Source organism: Neovison vison, chromosome 4 (assembly GCF_020171115.1).
Source record: "Neovison vison isolate M4711 chromosome 4, ASM_NN_V1, whole genome shotgun sequence".
Classification (NCBI taxonomy): Eukaryota; Metazoa; Chordata; class Mammalia; order Carnivora; family Mustelidae; genus Neogale; species Neogale vison.
The window spans coordinates 53,633,570-53,656,969 of record NC_058094.1 but is presented as its reverse complement, the minus strand read 5'-3'; the positions used below and the strand labels follow the sequence as shown (position 1 = coordinate 53,656,969).

The 23,400-nt window shown below is 46.2% G+C and overlaps 1 protein-coding gene across 1 annotated transcript in view; it reads right to left on the bottom strand.

The window, feature by feature from the left end:
- The window catches only part of PAG1 (phosphoprotein membrane anchor with glycosphingolipid microdomains 1), a 133,609-nt gene that overhangs the window by 5,046 nt on the left and 105,163 nt on the right, over window positions 1–23,400 (bottom strand). Inside the window, exons 4-8 of the mRNA XM_044245396.1 lie at window positions 14,857–15,063; window positions 13,293–13,344; window positions 10,029–10,125; window positions 7,778–8,379; window positions 3,341–3,400 (exon numbers count right to left, since the gene is read on the bottom strand). Coding sequence (XP_044101331.1) covers window positions 3,341–3,400; window positions 7,778–8,379; window positions 10,029–10,125; window positions 13,293–13,344; window positions 14,857–14,981 — 936 coding nt within the window. The 5' untranslated portion in view covers window positions 14,982–15,063. The remainder of the gene's footprint in view (window positions 1–3,340; window positions 3,401–7,777; window positions 8,380–10,028; window positions 10,126–13,292; window positions 13,345–14,856; window positions 15,064–23,400) is intronic.

Sequence of the window (23,400 nt, the reverse complement as noted above, 5' to 3'; positions counted from 1 at the left end):
CAGCGTCCTGGGATCGAGCCCCTCATCGGGCTCTCTGCTCTGCGGAAAGCCTGCTTCCTCCTCTCTCTGCCTGCCTCCCTGCCTGCTTGTGATCTCTCTCTCTGTCAAATAAGTAAATAAAATCTTTAAAAAAAAAAATGTGGGCTTCAAACTGGCAGCACCAGAATCTGGGACTTTATTAGAAAGCTAAGGGCTCCATCCCAGAAAGCAATGAATCAGAAATGCTGGGGCAGGGGCCCCACAGGCCCACTAAAGTGTGAGAACCACTGAGTTAAGACTATCTGACCCACTCTTTCTGCATGAAAGTAGTCTGAAAAGTAGGTCCTGGATTCTGGTTGGCAATATACATATATCTATAAAAGCTTCATTTTCCATTAATTTTCAACTTCATTGCATATTACTGGTTAAATAGACATTTACAGATGGGGCTAAGTTTTCTTCAGTGGGAAAAATTCATTCTTATTTGCAACCAGCCAACTCAGAAATGAAATTTGGAGACAGTTAACGTAAAGGGCATTCTTTCTTGTGGGAAGATTGGGCTACTTTCCAGGCATACCTACTCAGTCTCCCTAATATACCCCATATAATCTCTACTATCAAGAGGGATTTAATTTTTGTTGGTAATCATAGATTAAACATACTGATTAAGAGATTTTTAAAGAGTTTTTTTGAGGGTTGTTATTTTACTGTTAGAAATCATGCTTGGAAATAAGTGGAAATATCCTTCATTACCTATATTTATCTTGGCCATAATGATTGATTAATTCAAACACCCAGGAAATAAATGAACATGCCTGTTGACAGATGCTTGGCTTCCCAAGTGCGGAGAGAGATTTTCTTGCTTTCACATATCTCACATACTGTGGATGAAGTTTCCAGCTGGCCTCAAAAGCTTCTCAAGACAGGCCTGCCGAATGCTAACTGGTCATTTGCATGAGAACTTTTCACTGCAGTCTGGGGGCTGTGTTTTGCCAGGCCTTGACAATCCAAACATTTGGAGCCAGAGAAATCATCTTTGGGAAGCGCTTGCCATGTTGCTCTGACCCTTCTAATGAATATTAAATTGACATTCTCACTCAAAATCTCACTGACAAACTCAAAATCTTAGAGATTTTAGTGGGAAAAATTACTCTTGAAATGAAGATTTATAATTTCTTTGAAATTAGGAAGAATTAAGGTACATCATCTGCTTTTCCTAGCAAGGTACAAATATCTTAATATCTAAAAGGTGGTCTGAGCTGAAAATGTGGCTAGATTATCAAGCGTACATCATAGATGAGGATGAAGAGGGGAGGCAGCGTACTAGCAGGCCTCTTCACCTTGTGGGGAGTATCAAGGCTGAACCACACATGCACCTGTGCTATAACACTGGGACTGGCCTCTGAGCTTCTCTCCTCAATGCTCTTCCCCACAATGCGTGCCATACATGCCCCTACTCTTTGAAATTACTTGGGTCTTCTTGGTCTTTATATTCTTTTTAGAAAGTTAAAGGCTCTTTCATTAATTTGGAACCCATATTATTTCTGGACAGGAACCTACTCTGCAGAGGATGTCGTAAATTTTAATGCTTATGAAAGATTCTCAAGTCTTCTAATGTTCTGTTTGAGTATTTGCCTTTAAGGACTATTAACTTCTGTTTTGTCAGGAGTAAATTTTGTTCCTTTCAAGCCCCTTTGCTATTTGGCTTCATAACTTTTCTCTCTTAAATCTTTCATCTTTATTATTCTGGCTGTAAATTGTTATTATGTTCTCCTAAATTACTCTCTACCCTTTCCCCATTTCTCTTTCTATAAGCAGCCCTTTCCCCATCATTCTGTTAAACTGGGATAATAGTACTGAAAACTCAGATCTCAGTTTCAGTCTGGACTAACATTCTATTACATTAATACAGAAATAAGTGACTTCCATAATTATTTTTTCTAAAACATCTTCCAAAAATGACTGTATGTGAGTCATAGTTCTTTAATCTATGTTAAAAATTCATCAGTGTATCTAGGTCCTATTTTCTAAAACCACAAACAATGTAAGATTAGAAGAAAAGTAATTTAAAGTTTTACTTAGCCTCAACGTATCTTAGAGGCCTGGTTTCCGGAGCTCTCATATATTCTACTTCCTTGTCCAGGGGGGAGGGCTGTGGAACAGTGTGGTCTAGAGAAGGCTGGAAGAAGGCAAAGGAGCCGCCACAGGCTGGCAGGAGGATGCACTGCCTTAGTGAGGGGAGGGGCGGGCACTGTGTGCACAGAGAGAGCGGTGTGGGAAAGAAACCAGGGGCGCTGGCTACTGACTGAGTTTGAGGACAGTGAGGAAATGGTGTGGGAAGGACGATGTCCAGGGTTCTGGCTTATAAGGCCAGGTGGCTAGATGGCAGATCCATTCCCGGGGGCCGGAAACACAGAAGCAAGTGGGCAGCATTGCCTGTGGACAGCTCGTCTGATCTTTGAACTTCCAATGTGGGATCATAGTCTATTTCCTATTTTTTTTCCCCAATTTCTTTATTTTTAGAAAAACAGTATTCATTATTTTTTCACCACACCCAGTGTCTATTTCCTATTTTAATACTCTCTGCTAAGTGTGATGGTAAGAGGGGATGTACCTGTATACGCATATCATTTTTCTACATGTACCAAATTTACCGTACTAGGAATTCTAGGCAGAAGCTATATATAGCCAGATAAATTAAGGTGTTCAGCTCTCTGAGCCTAGCTTGACTCTGTGTGTGTGTGTGTGTGTGTGTGTACTGGGTTGTGTAAGTTTAATGGTTCACTGAAAAGTTTAACCAGGGAATATTTAGCCCCGGTACTTGGGAGAACAGAGAGTCCTCTCCTGTTGGCTGCTATGTCTGACTGTCCAGCCAGCCTGGAATTGGACTTCCTGGAATTACCTGCTCTGGGCCTCCAAAATTCCTCATTAAAACCTTCCTCCTCCATCTCCTAGACTGGATTAAATTCCCTATACCCACCTGTTCAATTTCCTGTATTTTCCAGCCCATGATTAATTTCCTTCAAAGGTGGCCTTCTTGATTTGCTCACTAACGCTCTCAGTCATAAATTTCTCTCTTCTCCTCCTACTTTCTCTCCTCCTCTATTTTTTTCTGATGCTTCTTTCCTACTCAGTTTCTTTTACTTAGGTGACCTGTTTATCCTCTCTTCCTTCATGTCTTACCCTCTGCCACTCACTCTCTGAATCATTATAAAGCCAACATCCCCAAACCCTGATCTCCAGACATATGCTGAAGAGAGTATTTTAGCTTTTTTGGAGAAGGTAACATGACAGTCATTTATGCAAGGAGAGAAACTCTTTAGAGCTCTTGTGGTTATTTAAAAAAAGCAACAAAACTCACCTCTTCTTCTGTGAGAGTTGGGTCCTCTTCCCGGGACTTGTACGACAATGAGCTAAATCTCTGTTAAAATAAACACAAGCCAAGGGAAGGTATAGTTTGAGGTCAACAATCCATCCTTTCTTTCACATATGTTGAGACACATCTATCTATAAAAATGTTTTTTAGGGGAGAAATTTTTCTACAAAGAAATATGCCGAGCAACTGAAGATAAACACTTAATAAAAAGTCTGTGTGATGTTGTTCAATCCCCAGCAGTATTAAATACCCCGTGCTCTTCCTGATCACTGGTGAATTCAGCCCTCCCGTGAGGCCTTAATGCTGCTCCCTGTCATACCACACCTGCTCGTACACCCAGTCCCTGCCCTCCTAGCTGTCCACTTCCCACTTTTTCCTCTCTCCCCAAACTCCAACACCTTCTCACCCATCCTTAGTCTTAGCTGGTGACCCTGAGAAAACTGAAGACATCAGAAGACACGTCCAAGAACTTGTACTCACCTGCCCCCATCGCTGCATTCGTGAGTTTTCCTTCCTCCCCGTCACCAAAGAAGTCTCCAAGCCCCTCTTTAAGGTGACCCCCTCCTCTCATGCAGGAGATCCTGGCCCTCCCCATCTACTCAGGAATACGTGCTCCAGCAGGTCTCCCATTTTGTTTATACCGTCAGCTTTTCCCTCGCTGTGAAATCGTTCCCACCACCTGAAACCATGCTGATCTTTCTGTTTCTAAAAACAAAACAACCCTTCTTCCAGTTCCATCTATTGCCTCGTCCCTTTATAGCAAAACCTCCTAAAAGAGTTGTCTGAAGAAATTCCTCAAATAATTTTTCTCTTCCTATTCTCTCTCTAAACCCATTTCAGTCAAGTTTCTCCCTCTGACACTCCAAGGACACCAATATCCACCGTGTAACCAATGGGATGGTTAATCCTAGCCCGTACTTTCTGATCCACTGCTGTGTTTCCCATAGTGGCCACTCCTCTGTCCCTGCACCTTCTTCACTTGGCTTCCAGGGACATTGAACTTCCCTGTTTTTCTTTCCTATTTTGGTGTCCTCTGCTGGTTCTTTTTCCTTCCCAGACCTGTGCCCCGGGAACTCTTCTAGATGCCATTGACACTCATTCGATGACCACATTCAGTGTCATAGCTTTAGGAAAAACTTTCTGCTGAGGACTTCCAAGTGTACAAATGCAGCCCAGGCCCTTTCTCATCAGGCTGCTCATTTGTCCAGCTGCTCTCCGCTGCTTCCACTCAGGCATCCAGCACGTGTCCAAAACAGAACATGTCTAGCATTGAATACCCAGTCTTCTCCCAGAACTTGCCTGCCTATAGTCTTCCTCTTCATTCCAGTTAAGGGTGATTCCATCTTTCCAAAGGCTCAGGCCGAACCTGGGACTCATCATGATTTTTTCTTTCTTTCATTATACATCTGGTCCACCAGCAGAACTCCTGGCTCTTGCTTAGCGTCTCCCATTACTGCCCTGTCCCAAGCCATCATCCTTTCTCGTCTGGTTTGTGAGAATCTCCACCTGATTGGTCTCCTTTCTCCTACCCTTGACACTTGAATTTGACACTACAGTCGGGGCGATCTTTTCCAAACCTAAGAATAATCCGTTCTTCTGCTCAAGATTTTCTAATGACCCCCTTTTTATTCAGATTTTGAACACAGGCCACACAGGATTGGGCCCTTGGTTACCTTTCTCTCTATCACTCCTTTCCGGCTACACCTGTGCCCTCCTCTTCCCTGGGTGGGCTGGGCAAGCTCCAGCCTCAGCGCCTCGCACTGCCCCTTCCCTGCTCCACCTGCTCTTCCCCGACTTTCCCGTCTCCTTGAACATTTCATTCAGATGCCACTTTCACAGTAGGCATGCACTGACGACCTACTCACAACTGTACTCCCACTCTATTTTCCTCGTCCTCCTTATTCTAATTTTTCCCTGTAAACCTTAAAACCTTCTAAAATACCATATACTTTACTTATGTGTCTATTTATGTCTCTCTCTCCCCACTCAAGTGTAAGCTCCACAGGGGCAGGAATTTTTGTTCATTTGTATGTTTTGGTGACCACTGTATTCTCAGCACCTGGAAGGTTGTGTGGCACATAGTTGGTGCTCACTAAAATCTTCTTGTGCATGAATGAAAAAATGAATGAATATTAAATATTTCAAGTTCCCTGAATCGCTTAAAATTAGGATTGTTTATAATGGAGATGATGGGTTATTCATTCTTGTATTACTGTAGAAAAGTAATCTGATTCCCAGATGGATAGTTTCAGATTCTAATGTGATATCTGGAGAATTGTTTACCGGTAGTGGTTAGATAATTGACCTTCTTATCTTTCAAGTGCTTTTAAGTAAAAAAGCCTTAATTGCTTCAGGCACAATTTATATGAAGGTCAAAATGTTAGGCTGCATTTTTGCATTTCATGACTAGGCTCATAAACACCTATATTGAGGCTCTCAGCAGCTGATTTCGTGGGTAATATGAAAGTCGAAATGCATTCAGAGAATACTGAGAAGAATGAGTTCCGTGGTATAACCTCTATAACCATAGCCAGGATTCACATTTTGATCATGAACTCCAGATCCTTTTTAAGGCTACTATTGACTGACCTACCTGTCCTTCCTACCAAAACCTGAGATGAGAGAACCTTGCTTTTTCCTGTGTATCTAGAATAGAAATTATATTGTAATTGGCTAAGAAGACCGGGCCTAGTTAAATTCCAAGGAGATATTTACAACAGAAGATGTGAATTTCAGGCTGTTGTGGCCTGGTTCGCAGAAAGAGAAGGCTCGGCCATTGTTTTATTTATTTATTTATTTATATTTTATAAAAAAAAAATTTTTTTTTAAAAGATTTTATTCATTTATTTGACAGACAGAGATCACAAGTAGGCAGAGAGGCAGGTAGAGAGAGGAGGAAGCAGGCTCCCTGCTGAACAGAGAGAGCCCGATGTGGGGCTTGATCCCAGAACCCTGAGATCATGAACTGAGCTGAAGGCAGAGGCTTTAACCCACTGAGCCACCCAGGTGCCCTGGCTCAGCCATTGTTAATACATTTCAGAGCTTTGTTGAATATCTAAACTTAAGAGTTAAGGCTACTATGGAAAGAACCTAGATGTCCATTAACAGATGAGTGGATAAAGATGTGGTGTGTGTACACACACACACACACACACACACACACAAAATGGAATACTATGCAGCCATCAAAAAACCGAAATCCTGCCATTTGCAATGATGTGGATGGAACTAGAGGATATTATGCTAAGTGAAGGAAGTCAGTCAGAGAAGGACAATTATCATATGATCTCCCTGATATGAGGAATTTGAGAGGTGAGGCGGGAGGTTGTGGGAGGTAAGGAGGGAAAAAATGAAACAAAATGGGACTGGGGAGGGAGACAAACTGTAAGAGACTCTTAATCTCAGGGAACAAACTGAGGGTTGCTGGGGGGTGAAGGGGGTATGGAGAGGGTGGCTGGGTTATAGACATTGGGGAGGGCATGTGCTATGGTGAGTGCTGTGAAGTGTGTAAGACTGATGATTCACAGACCTGTACCCCTGAAACAAATAATGCATTATATGTTAATAAAAAAAAAATTTGAATGGATGCCTAGGGGAGGAGGGTAGTGAGATTGGGAATGGTGGATGAAGGGGAAAAAACAAGAAAATAAACATATTTTTCTTAAAAAAGAAAAAAAAAGTAGGCTACTGTTTTGAAACTGTCCCAAGATAAAATCTACTTGATTCATATAAGAGTGCATAGAACGCCTGGGTGGCTCAGTTGGTTGAGCAGCTGCCTTCGGCTCAGGTCATGATCCCAGCGTCCTGGGATCGAGTCCCACATCGGGCTCCTTGCTCAGCAGGGAGCCTGCTTCTCCCTCTGCCTCTGCCTGCCTCTCTGTCTGCCTGTGCTCGCTCTCTCTCCCTCTCTCTCTGACAAATAAATAAAATAAAATCTTTAAAAAAAAAAAAAAAGAGTGCATAGAAGCAGGTACCACCAGTGGCCCCTGTGAGTCTGTCCTCTCCATGTGTATTCCTGTGCTCTAACTTCTGGGGTCCCGGAGGGTAAAGATCATCCTGCTGCTTGAGGCAGCAACGAGCAGAAGGGGTAACTTTGTGGCCAAGAGTCTAGTCTCCATTTAATTCCTGATCTTCAAAATGAAGAAAATAATATTTGGTCCCAGTTAAACATGATGTAAAAACTGGAAAATATCCAAGTTAGGTGCCAACAGAGAAATATTTTACAAGCATGAGTTTTCAGTATTTTACTATTTGGAGGGGGGAATAAGTCAAACACAGCTTACGCTAAAACAGCTTTCATCATTCAGCGAACCTGAAAGTGTTTGTATACATTTCCCAGAACGATGTGCCAGTAAAAGCCCCAGGAGTAGCTCGATGCCTAATCATGACAATAGCACAAGAAAGAAAACCACGGGAGCTCACCTTGTTGGTTTCGCTGGTCCCCTCTGCGGCTCCCTCCTCCGCTGTCTTGCTCTCTTCCTTCTCCTGAAGGTTTTCATTCTCATCCAGAAGTTTAACGGGGACAGGTGGTGGGGCCTCCTCTTCCAAGTCGCATGAATTTCTGAGAACAGTCTCTGCATTAATGCTCTGTCGACACTTTTTGTTTCTGTCCACGGAGGCGTACTCAGCAAAGTCCGCCTCGGGGGCCTGGGGCCCCGGAAGCTCTTTCAAAGCGGAAGTCGACTTTGACCTGCTGCTGTGGCCTTTCCCTGGGTTCACGGCTGCTGCCACCTCCTTTATTTCTTTCACAGTTTCATACAAGCAGTCCTCCACCATATTCTCTTGGGAGGAACTATCCTTGAGCACTTCATACGGCCCTTCCGTCCCCAGGCCCGGGTCCCCGTCCACGCTCCTCACGTTGAGCATCGTGTCCACTGCGCTGTCCGGAGGAATTCTGGGCAGTTCCCGGCTCTGGTGACACTTTGGCTTCCCCGTGCTGTCCTGGGAGTCCAGCAGATCCGAAGCTGAGGTCTGGACCTCCTCGTAATGTTGCATGCAGGTCAGAGTACTGTCTTCTGAAAGGACTGAAGCGGCAGAAGTATTAAAAACGGAAAAAGACTATCCCTTAAATAATTATTGCAGTGAACTGGGGTAATGCAAAGTCAAGTTAAATCAAGGTGCTTGTTTTTTATTGGACTCTACACTGCAAACTGCAGACCATATGATGGTTGATTTTTCAACCACAGCTGAAACTAGGGCCAGCTATTTTACATCTTTCCAATACAATGTTTAATAAACTATCTTAGCTATAAATTGGGTTCACACTTTCATTGCTCCTTGGTGGGCCTTGGTGGGATTCTTGTAGGCAGTGTGTCTAATGTGACCAGAGGTCTGACTCTGTGAGAGGCTGGGCACCAAAGGTGGGGGGCACACATGGTGGCCGCCTTCCATTTGGAGGGAATAATTGGTAGCCATCCGCTTTTCAGTGGTCACTTTTGTTTGGCAGACATGGTGGAAACACTGGGGTAAAAGGTACCCTCTATGGCAAGTACAAAGGGACGGTACACCCATGGCTCTTTAAAGGTCTTCCTTCTGTCTTGCTGCCTCTTTCCCTACCATTTCCACCCCAAATTAGAAAATCAAATGTGAAATTCTTAGATTTCCATAGATATGCACTGTGTGAAACCATTCAGTCATCCCTCTGTCAAATGCTTTTGAGTGCCTACGACCTGCCAGAGACTGTTAAAGCGCATCACCATCATACGTCATACATCAACAAAGCCTAGCCCCGCTCTTCTGACACTTAACATGGCAGCGAACAAGTTCTTAAATGACTGTCGCTCCATTTTATAGTTTTTATATAGACGTTTAAAAAGTATAAGTACATATGTATAAATGTGTACTTAAATATCTATATTTATGCATATATTTCTTATATACTTTTTATATAACATACGGTCCTTACATATTACGTATAGTCCTTGTATGTATGTGTGTGTTTATGAGTTTTAATCTTTGTTTTTACTGACTAGACCGGGGTTCTGTAAGGGCCCTGGAGCCCGGGCCCGTGTCTAGTATAGTGGTAGACAATGTGGTGTGTGTGCCTCAGCATCACAGAGGTGCAGATGAACGACCCGCTGAGCCCGAGATGGGAGAGCAGCCCGAGTTACCCAGGGGGGCCCAGTGTAATGATGAGGGTCCTTTGAAGTGACAGGAGGCAGGAGAGTTGGAGGGAGACGGGGAGATGGAGGGAAAGGCTAGGAATCAAGAAATGCTGACGGCCTCAAGAAGCTGAAATAGGTAAGGAAATGGATTCACCCCAGAGCCTTCAGGAGGAAATGGAGCTCTGCTGGTACCCTGACTTTGGGCTCTGAGTTAATAGATTTCTGTTGTTCTAAGGCTCTGAGTTTGTGGTAATTGGTTGAAGCAGCCACATGCCACTGTTTCTTCATGCATAAGCTGTAACAAGGGTTATCTTACAGGGAGTAATAATACTATTAATAACAGTAATCTTACCGGGATGAGTTAGTATACAAATCTTAGAGCAATGGCACAGAGAAACCAATGAATCAATATTAGCTTTTCATCCAAATGAGCTTATTTGTGCTGAAACCAGTAGGAATACTAAGAGTGAGCAAGAACCCACTGCCTAGTTTTTGAGCTGCATATTCTGAAATGACTCATTTCTCAGGAGACGAGGCCTGCGTGGAAAGCCGGTATCTGCGGAACTTACTGTCGCCATTGGTGAGTATCCCGTTCTGCTCGCTGCTGGCAGGCGCGTCTGTGGCCAGGCTGGTAACCGAACGGCTGAACATCTCCTTATCCGAAGGCTGCAGAGCAAACGCCACATGGGTCAGACCGTAGGCAGAGGACAGTCGCCATGGCTTTTTCTCCAAATTAAAACAGCAACAACAGAAACCCAGATCCACCCAAACTTAAGTGCTCCCTAGCAGATCTGAGCTGCTCAGCTGAACTCGCCACACCGGGAATGCTCCACAGCTATCAGGCGCTCGTGGCTATCCCACCAGCTCAGGCACGGGCCACGTCCAGCGGGGTGTGAGCTCTACTAGACAGAGTGGTCCTGGACTCTTCAGCACCCTGGGAATCTTCCAAGACCATCTGCAGAGCTTTCTGCCCAGTGCTCTACAAGTGGGCTACAGGTGGGACATAGGGATCAGTCCCTTTAGCTCAAGGTGAAAAGGGGACCAAGAACTCCTGTGCTGGTCAGCAGGGACTCTGCAGACAGCAGGCTCATCGCTGTGCCACAGGGGCTGCGAGATGCTGTTCTTAGCAGAAACGTGCCCTCTGAAGGAAAGACGGGAAGGGACTGCAGCCTGGCGGAAGGGGATAGCGTCGCTGATGTCTGCCAGGTCTGTGCATCAGGGTTCACAAGAACTCCGTATGTTAAAGAGCAGGTCTGCAAATCTTTCTTATTGTCACGGAGTCAGGATGCCTGGAGGGAAGAACGGCACTGACCGTTTTCCTGCCGGGCTCGAATGTGGGGATATTACATGGAATGAGATGCAGCAGCCGGAATCACTGCTAATGGGACCTGTTCCCATGTCCTACTCGCAGAAGACACAGCATGTGTGACCCAGGAGGCCACAGCTGGGTCATGTTCCAGGAGTCCACATGGAAACTTCTTATATAAGCAGCCCCAGAAGCTTGGCCAGTTGGCTTCATAAATTCTCTGACTTCTTACTGGGAACCAAATAATAATAATAATAATAATAATAATAATAATAATAGCAAACAGCTCACACTGTGTCATGGACCCTTCCTGCGAGTCTGCTGCTCCTGAATGAAGACTGCCCTGAACTTAGGTTCTCATAGCAGACTCTCATAGCACAGAAGGGTCCCGCCTGGACAGGAGTCAGAGGGGTGGTGGAGGGGGAAGGCCCCCATTCTGGCTCCTAACAGCATCCCAACCCATCTCTGCTGAAGTAGCATAATGGGTTCTAGCCACCACGTCTAATCTCAGCTTCCATGACAGACGTCCTGCAGGGGAGCCCGGAGTGAGCCTCCCTCTCTCTCGGTAGCCCCAGGTGCAGACTCCAGGGCACCCTGTGCCTGGGACTGTTTGAAGCTAGGATTTAGCTGCGGCTGCTCTAGGGCCCGGGGGGGCGGTGGGGGAAGCTGGGATGTAGAAGAGCTGGGATTGGGGGCGGGGTGGGTGGTGGTGGTGAGGCTAACCGCAGGGGCTTCTTTGGGCTAAATGGCGAGTCTGCAAGTTGAACAAGATTTAGAAGCTGAGAGAGAAGCTCTTACAGGGAGCTGGGTGGACAGGTTGTATGCGTGAGCTCGCACACCACTGCCCCTGTGCACATGTGCACTCCTGAGCTCTTTCTCTCATGCACACCCGTGTAAGAAGAGGCTGTGGGGTTGTGAAGGCTGTGGGACGTGAGCATCTCCGTCTTCCTTTCACCTGCCTGCCACCATCTTCCCTCACACCCAGGGCTGCTGCTGACCTGGCATGGATGAGCAGGCGCTGGGGGTCTACCACAGGGGCGCTCAGGAGGGAGCATCCAGCAGAACCACATGGTGGGGGGCTTGCTAACAGTTCCCTGGGCCCCGTGCCAGCAGCACAGGCCACTCCCTGAGAACCGCTGCTCGGGAAGGACACAGGATGGACAGGCCCTCCCCGCTGAGCCCCAGAAGAGCCACCACTAAATCCTAGCCTCAAATAGTCCTGAGGCATAGGGACTCCTGCCCTAACCTCACCTGGCACCTGGCACTGAGGAGCATGGGGGGTGGTGGAGAAGCTCGGCTCCTGGAACCTGCATGTGGGAGGAGCTATAGTAGAGCCCGCCCTCCTCCAACACCGCCATAGCAGCAGTCTGTGGGAACAGAGGCATGGGGTGCAGCTGAGAAGCGGGTTGACAGATGGGAAAAGGGTACAGGGTCCTGGGTGCTGAGAACCCAGGACAGCAGTGGGCGTGGTGTGTGTGCCCAGAGAAGGAGGCTAGGAAACCCGCAGGGGCTCCCAGCTGCTGGGGATACAAGAGTCCTGCCCCTCTGTAGGACAGGGAGACCAGTAGTGAGACCCCTCCTGGGGAAGCTCTGCCCGTCTGCCCGCTCCATGTTCACACCCTCTCCCCCAAAGCAGTTTTTCCTTGATCTTGAGAAATCCAGGGACTGGAAACACTTCTGTTTTCACACTACCATGGGCTCAAGCAAGACGGATGCCATCAGCCCTGCCAGTATGGGGGTGGCCCGGTCCCCAGCTGCTGGAGTGGCTCAGTCAGGTGAGGGCATGACCCTGAGTGGAGAGAACATGGCAGGACCAGGAGGCTCACGCTGCTCCTCACCAGGGGGGATCTGAGGGGCTTGACCAGGCCCCATAAGAAAGGAGGATGGCGGAAACCCATCTGGGCCATATACAGGATGAGGTCATGCTGGAGTCCTCCTAATGGGGAAGCTTGCACAGAAACATGCAGAGCGGAGAGACCACATGGAGAGACACAGGGAGAACAGCACATGGCAGCGCCAGCACCGAGGAGTGGCAAAGACCGCCAGCAAACCGCCCAAGCTACAGAACGGCCTGGAACACGTTCACCCTCCAAGCTCTCTGAAGAACCAGCCCCGTGGACACCTGATCACCAGTTTTAGCCTCCAGGACTCCAAGACAGTCCATGTGTTACTTAAGCCCGAGAGGCTGTGGTCCTTTGTTAAACAGACGTAGCAAACGGGTACGAGGCTGGAGCTAGGCAGAGGCAAGCCCTGCGGTCGCAGGTAAGCTGGAGCTCTCGAAGGCTCTCTCTGGCAGCAGCACGAGTGCATCCATTTTAGAAACTCTCCCAGCCAATCTGGCTAATTGCACAGGCCTCTAGCCACGCCGAGTAAGAATCCTACAGAGAGAGGGCACCGCCTAGGCAGCCAGCACACTCTGGCTGGGTTCTCTCCCTCGGTTTCCTTCAGCTTGGCAGCTCGTGGGCACAGTGCTCAGATAAGCGGCTGAGGTATGAAAGCACACACAGACATGTGCACATGGGCTCACCACGTTCATCAGGTTCTCATGGTCCCCACTCTGCTGCCTCGGCTTCTTCTCTCTGAAATGGAAAAAATCACACATTGCTGTATCGTCAAACATGCCATCTAACATCAAACATACACTCCCCTTTCTATCCTAACATTTATCAACATTTAAATCTCTCTTTAAGATCCTGGTTTCTTTTGCCAAGGAAGCAAAAGCTGGACAGTGACTCCATCACTCCTTTGGAGGCATCAGGGTCTGAGGGGGGTCAAGTCTCAGCACGAGACTGGTCATCTCTCTGGGTCTCCCTCTTCTCCCAGATTAGAAAATACAAGTTTACAACACGTTCATATCTAGAATACTAGAAATGATTGTGGGTTTTTTTTGTTTTTCTTTTTTAAACAAAATCCAGACAGTTCTCTACTCTTCATTTGTCTTAACTCAGGATCTTTGCTAAGTTGACTGCACACTGCCATGGGACTGGAAAAATAATGAAAGAAAATACAAATTTTGGCACGTCGGGAAGGATACATGCTCTCGGGATGAGTCATATGTACTTCCAGTCTATGGAAAAGTCCATCGAATAAAAATAGAATTTATTTTTACTCAGGACAGTTTAAAGAAAGCCGTCAGTACTCGAGACTACATTCCCCCCATATGTACAAGGCAACAGTGACACCTAGTGGGAGTGTAAATAATTACAGACAGGTCCTCCCACGTCCAGGGGAGCAAACTCTTCTGCAGGCCACGTTCCTGATCGGACTCAGACCAAGCTGTAGGGCCCCAGGTCCAAACTGGGCAGGGATTAGGAGGCTACTTGGTTCAGAGAATCAGACGTCCCCCCTCTTGACAGAGACCTCAGGGTCTCTCCTGAAGTCACTGGGAGGAGGGTTTGGCAGAGGGCTGACTGGTCTATACCTATCCACGCGGAGGTTGTCAACGTCCTAACAGTGTCTGGGAAATCACTCCCCATTAAGAACTTTACTCCTAAACAAAGATCTCTTTTGGGAGAGTACAGACATTTTATATGAGGGAGACATGGAGAGGTGGAGGAGAAGAAGCTTAACTCTAAAAAAAAAAAGACAAGATGATTATTTCTCATACAGTTCATCTCTCCCATAGGAAAATTAATCTGTTTCTTAAGAAACAGTAGTTCTAGATTACCAATCTTTAATAAAATGATCCTTTCAAATCATGTAACAGCAATAATTCTCAGTAACTCTCAAGGGGCAGCAAAAAAAGTACCTTTAAGACACATCAGACTTAAGATTTTCAAATGCGCATAGATGGCAAAAGACAGCATACAGTTTAACAAGGATGTGCTCAGAAGAGGGGCAAGAATTTCATTCTAGGAAGTTTCGTACATGAGGCTTCTTCCAGTTGCTCCTCAGCAAAATCAGATACAGATTTTCATTCAACCTCAAAAAAACGTCCCGGGATGCTCTGCAGCAGAGAAGTCAATTTTAACACAGGGGTTTCTGTGAATGCTTGTGGAGTAGGATTCCCGCATGCTTTTCAGGTGAAGAATCTTCTGGATACAGGGAATGGGTTATTTTAGGGGTCCACTGGATACCCCCTCGGCTCTCACCTGTCACAACTGGAGCACAGAAAAATCAGGAAGCCGATGAGGAAGAAAGCAGCAACAGCGGCCAAACTGCCCCACAGGACGACCTGCACTTGCCCACTGCTCAGCACGCTCCCCGGGGGGCCCATGGTGGGCGCGCGAAGTGGCACACGCTGATGGAGTCTGTAAGTCCTTCAGACGGGGAACATAGGCATGGGGGGCTTCGTCTTCCTGCAGAGAGAATGGTGTGTTCTGAAACAACTTCTCACTGAAGTGACAGTCTTGTAATGTATGCGTGTCAGGAGGGAGTCTTTGAGCAGAGTTAGGGAGGGGATGTGCGGGACGTGCTGGGTCTCTGGTGTCTAGGCCTTTGTTTCCCTCACCTAAAAATGTACAGTGGGAATGCACAAGCGACTAGTACAATGGATAGGTTACTATTTTGAATATGTTGGGGGACAGATTCTTAAGGTCTTCAAATCAAATGAGATCACATGAATTCCATAGCAAATAAATGCTTATTTGGATTTTTTTCTCCCAGAGCAGTGGAAAGCATTTATTACAGCTTTCAAAAAACACAGTTCACACCTTCCCCACCTATCTCCCTAGTTCTCAAAGCTACCACTCTTGGAGAAGGTTGAAGGCCGGTGCAGTTAATGAAGGAGAATGTCTTTATATTGACCCCAGAACAGTTATCTGTTGTGACTCTGACTGTCTTCAGGGCCAGCTTTCACTGCGCTGCTCCGAACGCTTCATAAGCACATTTTCCAAAGAACAGATGAAAGCATGTGCTAAGAACACATCACCAGAAGTAAATAAGACCTCTTTATAAAAAACTACAAATTAAGCACAAAAGCTGTACCTAGTACGTTTTAATACCTGGCCTGTCTTGGAATTTGTGCTAAACACTTTCCTTGTTTATTGCTACTGGCCTGTGAAGAACGCCCTGCTCATCCCCATTTTTCAGGCAAGAAAGTTGAATGGCAGAGACATTGAGTAAGTTCTCACAGGACGGCACAGATGCGGAGTGGCAGGGTAAGGATGGGAGTCCAGCCATTTCGGACTCTAGAACTGTTGTCTTAGCCCCTAGAGGAAGCGCCCTCTCAGCGGGGGCGACTGCGTGCTCCCTGTTCCAGCTGTGAATCTTCTAAATGAAAATGGTCACATGAGTATTGTGGAATATTTTCAGTTACAGATTTTGAAAAATAGAGCGGTATTTTAAAAACTAATGATTATCCTGGGAGATACAGGCTTCCAGTTATGGAATGAATAAATCACAGGAATAAAAGCCACAGCATAGGGAATACAGTCTGGTACTGTAACAGCGTTGTCTGCTGCTAGCTGGGAGCTACACTTGTGTGAGGAGAGCATGACCCATAGAGAACTGAATCACTATCTTATAAACCTGAAACTCATGTAACATTGGCTGTCAACTAGACTCAGAAATTTTTAAAAAATTCATAGTCATCTCTAGTCAGAAAGGCCTTGCTTAAAGAACATTTGCTTTGGCTCAATTCTAGAATATTCTAACTTAAAAGGAACCACCTTCAATATAATCTCAAATTTCACGAATAAACAAATTATCTTAATCAGAACTGAAAAAATTATTCTTCCTTGCAAAAGACGACCCATATTTACATTGTCGTTTGCTTCACTGAAAGAGCTGGGAGTACATTCCGGGAGCGCCGTGCCATGTGCCTCAAGTCAGCACTTGGCTGGCTCAGGGCCAAGCAGGAATGCCCCTTGAAAGGGCTTGGAGAATAAAAGCCATTTTGGCAAAGGCAGTTCAATTGGCCCAAATTTTCACCAAGTGAACACATACATTTATTTGAATATTCAAGATCAGAGAATAATAAAAAGCTGGAGAAAAAGAAACTTTTATCTACAATGTATGCAGAGAGTATTTTAGATAAAGTCCATGTTTTCCTTGGGGTCCTGAATCAACATGAACACTTCCTAATGCTCTGTAAATATATAAACGTACAACTTCCTGCGTAATACAGAGCGTCTTTCTTCCTGTGCCGGTTATATATTATGCCTGTAAACAATACACGCATACAGTAATGGATGGTCAAATTGCTTCTGTATGTTTGCCCCTGGACAGCTATAACTGAATGAAAATAACCACCGCTTTTCTTCTGGTTTGTTGAAGCAATGAATAATTCACTTTAAATTTAGACTACAAATTGGCACCACAACCAGTTACTAAAATATATTCAAGCAAGCACATAAATCATGGTGACCTATGAATATATATGAAATAAATTTTTATATACAGGCCCAAAGCACAACACATTTTAGGAAACACAAACAAAAGAGATCTGTTGTGCAGGCAGGCGTTTGCGCGTTCCCTCCTCCGTTCACTCATTCGCTCATACAACAGATTTAATCAATGTCTATTTATAAAGTGCCAGATTCCTAGAAAATATTTTGCTGTGTGAATTATTCAAAAGCCAGATATCTATCCAGCAAGCCAGTGTGGAATCTGTAGGACCTTTCTCCCTTTCTGCACACGTTGTCTCTCTCTCTCAACAGGAAAGGTGGGGAGAATACAATGAAGTTATGTGGGGTGCCCAGCCTATCAGAACGGTGTAGGGAGACGAGGAGAGCGCATTATTACGAGTTACTGCATAAAAGATGTAACTCTGAGAAAATGTGTCAAGGCTCCTGGCTCACTCCCCTTCAACTAAAATTTGTTGAAAAGCTACTAAAAGAGTTACTTTGTTCCTGGACAAGGATCTCACAAGGAAAAGCATGACCCTCAGTGCGTTTCTGAGCTGTATTCCCGAAGGACAAGGGTTCCTGTGGTTTGGGCAGCTTCTGCCTGTTAGAAGCCTCAGAGTGAAACTCCACAGGACGACACGGGAGGACCAGGTCACAGCAGTGGTGGCAGCGCAGCAAGGGCGGCCCCCCTTTTAGGGGCCTGGCGGCAGAGCAGGGGTTTGCACACACCTGACCTCTGGACCCTTGCAGCAGACCTGGGGTGTGTAGGGGTGTTTCCTATTGGACAGCAAGGCTGTGTTGGCTGCTGTTATTCTCTCTTGGTCTCTTCCTTTGTCTGGACTTCAGTTTCCGAATTCTCTCACCCATTCCCTCTCTGGTCATTGCCTTCCATATTGGGGTCTTATCTACAATTAAGCCAGGACTGTCTGTGCAGATGGAACCCCACCATGTGTCCGGATGCTCACATCACTTCCATGTTCTTTTTCTTGCTGGGGATGAGAGTACAGGCCTAGTGTGGATGGTCCAGACAGTGTAGTCGCCTCTCCTCCCAAGACTAGATTCAGGCGCTGGTTTCATGGAGGTTAAAAGCACTGCTCAGGAGCCAATTTAGTGTGCTTTAAATTGGGGGGTGGGAGGGGGAATTTGTGACGTTCCCTCTGCCTGGAAGGCTTCGATCAGGATTAGCAATAGCGGGATAGAATAAGAGGACAAGAGGCCCAGTGTTTGGGAAGTAAAAAGTCACCCTGAAAAGGAAGGGCCCCTGCCGCAATGATGACGTTTGCCAGCTTATACACTGTGCCTTTTTCCCAGACAAGTTCCTTGTGGAAAAGAGAATCAAAGGCTCCAAAGTCTGTGATATGTTCCTGAGGACCATGGTATTTTCCTCTAATGGGTATATCAGGGATGGTATTCTGAGTATCCAGAATTAATCTGTAGCAGTAGGACAATTTGGACCCCATGAACAATTTGGAGCAATCTCTCTCAGGTTTTCATGGAGTCATTTAAGCCTCTTTCTTTCAGTCCTGTTCTTACCTGACTCAGTAAGATTGCATTCAACTGTGGAATATAAGTTCTTGGAAGTTTGAAAAATGTTTGTTAGACCACATGGGTAAACATTCTAAGTATTCTGTGAGTTACTCCACATAGGGAAAGGGAACACCATTCATTGTACCCCAGCTACCATTCATGACAGCACCCATACGCCCTACTGAGATGAGCTGAAGATATCATATTCATGAAAGACTAGTAGTTGCATAGCATTTATTTTTGTTTTAGAATAGACCTCATTACTGCTGCACTGATGTACACTCACAGCTGAGAGTGTCACTTAATGCAAATGTGTGATATTGTAAAATAGGCAATGGTACGATCCTCCCACCCCAATTTTATCTAATTCAGACTACCGTGAGGACTTGTCATTTCACTCCGAGAAAGGTCACTACTTGAGGTTACAGAACTTCTGTTGGGGCTTCTCTGAAAAGATCCGGAAAGCTATTTTGCTCCATCATCTCTCATCCTCTTATATCCTTTCATGTTCTTAACCTGTGATACCATCAGGAAAAAACCATGGCCTTTCACTTTAAAAGCAGGTGCCACCGTCAACCACAAGGTGGCGGTATAATCCTAGTCTCAGCCCAGTCATCAGCCCCTTCAAGGAAAGACTGCTGTTTGCGCCTTGTGCTAGGTGTTTCGTCTTCATTAGCCTAGACTATCAGCCACCTAAATCGATTCCAACAGGAAAGAAAACAACAACAACAAATCCAGATGAAATTAGTGAAAGGGGACGACCAAATGACAGCTACTTGGTTTGGTTTTCTGACTCTCTTAACAGGCAGGTGCTCCGATCACAGCAGACCGTGTAACAGTTTGGTGGAGTCGGGATGGCCAGTGAGATCAGCGATAGAAGCAGACACTTGGATTCCTCTGAAGCAGGCGAGGTTGGTAATGATAGTCATTATTACCATTTTATAGCTGTCCTAGTCAACTCATAATTAAGCACAATAGAAACCACCTCCGCTCATGACCCCTCACTGATAGACAAAATGAGGGAAGTCAGGACACAACCCCATGGGAATTCCTCCTTCCTGGTCATGACCAGGTGTGGGAACCATGAGGTAAAATGACACATTATGAGTCACAGATTAGCCAGACAAATTTAACAACAGCTGAGGAGCCAAATTCTCTGCTGGGCTCCTGTCCTGTGAGGTGTATGGGCAGATGCCCAGGCTAAGGCTAAATTAACCCCTCGATACGGTTCTCGAGTCCCCTGAAAGAGTTTCAAGCGCATGTATTTAAACTCAGATTTCTGTTCAGATTGGAGAGACTCTGATCTAGGCAAGCTGCTGTGCTCCAGATGCCCGTGAGCCGGGTCTGCGGTGAGCACGGGGAGCCAAACCAGTATTGGTCGTCCATCTTGCTAAGGCACAAAGGTTCTCTGCCAAAAAAGGTCGTCACAAAGATGTCCCTATTTCTCTTTTTTCCTGAGTTGGGGAAAATATATCCTTGGTGAAGGACTCCAAGGGAACAGTTTTCTTGTTGATAGTTTCTCGAACTATAAATTTTAAAGCATCACCATGGAGCAATGACTTGACATTTCTTCCTCTGCACCTCAAGAGAAGCACAGCACCTGTGCGCATAACACAAAGGAAGCTGGAAATCCAGAAGGTCGCAAACTGACCCTGTTATCAAGGGTTGCTGCTGAAGGCAGAACAAGCCGGGCATTCATTCTCAGAGCAAGTTATAAATCCTGAAGGCCATCTGTCAGTGTAACCTGATTACTTTTCGTAGTACCAAATGTATTGATCCACATAGGAAACGTGAAAGCTGATCCTTTCCAGGGGAGGGGTCTGTGTGGCTCTCGCTTGTCTTCAAAACGTTAAACTCACGTGACAGAAGTAATATAGTTTATTGCTTATGAAAGCCTCATCACCATTTTTGGTTTTTTGTCTTTAGTAAAGCCAAGGGGTAAGAGGCTGATGGGTAAGGAGTAACTTCTAAGGTTGCTTTTGCTCATATCCTGACCTGAAGACCAATTCTTAAGGTTCATGTAATTTTTAAAGATATATATATATATAAATATATATATATATATATATATATGAATTTATTTATTTATTTAGAGCAGGCGAGTGGGGAAGAGGGAGAAGAGTCAAGCAGACTCCACACTGAGTGCAAGGCCCAACGAGGGGCTCTATCACACAGCCCAAGACCATGACCTGAGCTGTAATCAACAGATGCTCAATGGACTGAGCCACCCAGGCCCCCTCATTTTTTATTTTTAATGGTAAATCTCAAGAGACAGGGGGAGAGGGGAAGAGGGAGCTACTAATAGATTCTTGGAGACCAGGTGAGGTACATAGTAAAAGGGCTTCATTTTGTGTGAGTCTAAACGGGAAGTGTGCACCTGGGCTTTACGGTCTATCTCCTATGCCCTTGCTCTTCTGCACTAAATTCAAAGTTCCCTGGGATCGGGCACGATGTGTCCACCTCATTTCCCCCCTCTCCTCAGCATCAACATAAACTGGAAAATAGGAACCAATCAAGAAATTTTTTTTTACGGAATGCTTATTTCTGTAGGAAAGATGAGGAGTGAAATTCTCAAGCAAACTCTAAAAATGAACGTTTAATGATTTATAAGGAAGAGAAGAAGAACAGAGATGCACACATCAAGCAAATAATTAAAAAATAAGCCAAGTACATCTTAAGGCTAAACCTTAACACAAACCAAACCTTAAACACCACCTCCCGGCTTCTCTGCACTGTCGCTGAAGCAGCTGAACGTCTCTCAGGAAAAGGCACAGCAGGGGACACATCGGTGCCTGTGCACATGGATCCTCGCCGCCTCTCAGCACTCCTGGCCCCACTACGCCCCTGAGCTTGGCGTTCCTCTGACCCCTTCTCAGCAAGGGCCTTTCATGCCTTCCTCTGTCTTCCCTCCCTCAAAAGGCACTGGGGCTTCCATGTCTCAAGGGAAAGAGGAGCCTAAACTATTCTTGGCTCGCCTCACGTTTTTTCATCTGATGAAAGCCTAACCACGCTTCAGATCTCAGTTGAAGTGTCACTTCCTTGGAGCCACTTTCTGGACGCTGCAATTCAGCCCCCACTCTACACACACACACACACACACACACACACACACACGCAGGCACATGCCAGTTTAGGCCTGTTTTGTCAAAGCTTATAAAGCTTTTTGCTTCATTGGCATTACTCAAAACTGAAATGATGAAGCTCTTTGCTGTCTCCTCCATTGACCAAAGGTCAAAAGTGGGCGCTGAGAACAGACCTATCTGGTTCACAGCTATCGCCCTAGTGAGCGGCACACAGTAGGCTCTGAATAAATAATCTGAATGAATTAACAGTCGAATGAACTAAAAGAGCAGAGGAGAAAAAGAGGAGGTGAATGATGACCAGGCCTTCAGAGATGGGAAGGATGAGAAGAAGCTGCTCTTTCTTAGTCTTTTCAGATGGTGTTGAAATTCCGCAGGGACTCAAGGAATTCCGAAAGTCTGCTTGTCAGCCTCCCTGATAGATTTCCACGGTACTGCCAGCCTCCCTCCTGTGATCATCTTGCTCTACCCAGGCCCTGAAGAGCCCTACCACGTGCCAGCTTTGCCTCAAAGGCTTCAAATCAGAAAGACTGAAAAAGCCCAAGTGAGTGTGTGCTCACTCTCCAGTGAGTACACTGGACTGGACTAACATGCAGGAGAGTGACGGGTGCAGTCACTCCCCCGCATGTTACCTTTCTTCCTCCTTACTCTGCTCTGGTGGAGGCAAGGAGACTGAGGCTCGGAGGTTAAGTACCGTGTCAAGGGTCACACAGCTCAAGGTTTCCTGACTCGGTGTCCCCGGCACTTTGCACTGTAGCATGACACCCAGTGGCGTGTCCTCAGGGGGCGGGCAGTGGCCAGCCCCACGCTGTTCACCATCCCCAGCCTTCACCATCCCCAGCCGTCTGCCTGTTTGGGATGTGGGAGCCTCATCCTTCTTCCTGGCCCTTTTAACTTCCCTCTATCATGACTTGCTCCAGAGGTTAGAATGCTCAGTCTCTTCTGGCTTGCTCCCTGCTCATTCCCAGCCATGCATCAGCGCGTGCTCTCCTTCCAGGGGACCTAGAGAACCCCATGAGGGCGTGGTGTTTACTCAAGGGTCAGCCTCCTGAGACCAGGTCTTGACAGCCCCGCTTTCTTAAGCACTGTTTTCCCTGTTTTTATTTGGCTTCTCAGGTACAGTGATTCACCCAGTTTCTTTTCCATAATAGTAAAAGGTGTGACCAATAACAACTTACGTTTCTTTGCTGGCCGGTTCCGAAATTTACTGCTTGACCTAAATGCCTCTCAAATCCTCCATTCATGGCTGATGGTATCTAAATGATCAGGTATGTTTTAACAGCTGGCCGGACTGGGGGTGGACAGCTAATTACAAATGCTCCAGTATCCTTCACATGCCAATTAGCTTCTACCAAGCCCTCCCCCGAAAGGCGCTATCTCATCGAGACTGCACATCAAAGGGCGCTTCTTCTGGGAAAGGTCAACTCTCAGGATGGGAGAGGCAGAATCGAAGGCGATGGCAATCTGAGTGCCGTGCCGGAGGAATCCCACTGGAGCACTGGTTTCACGGAGAGCTGGGGCAGAGTTCGGGCAAGCAGTCTGGCACCGCTGCCACACCTCCCCATGTGGTTCTACACCCTCACGCGAGGGCGGTGGGCGTCAGAGTTCGTGTTCCCCCGGGTGCCGGCGAGAACGTGGCTCCGCTTGGCCTCCGGGGCCTGGTATGCCACGGCCATCTTCGTTCTCTTCTTGACTGTTTTTAAAACACTATGAATTATTTATGTCATAGAATCAGCAGACA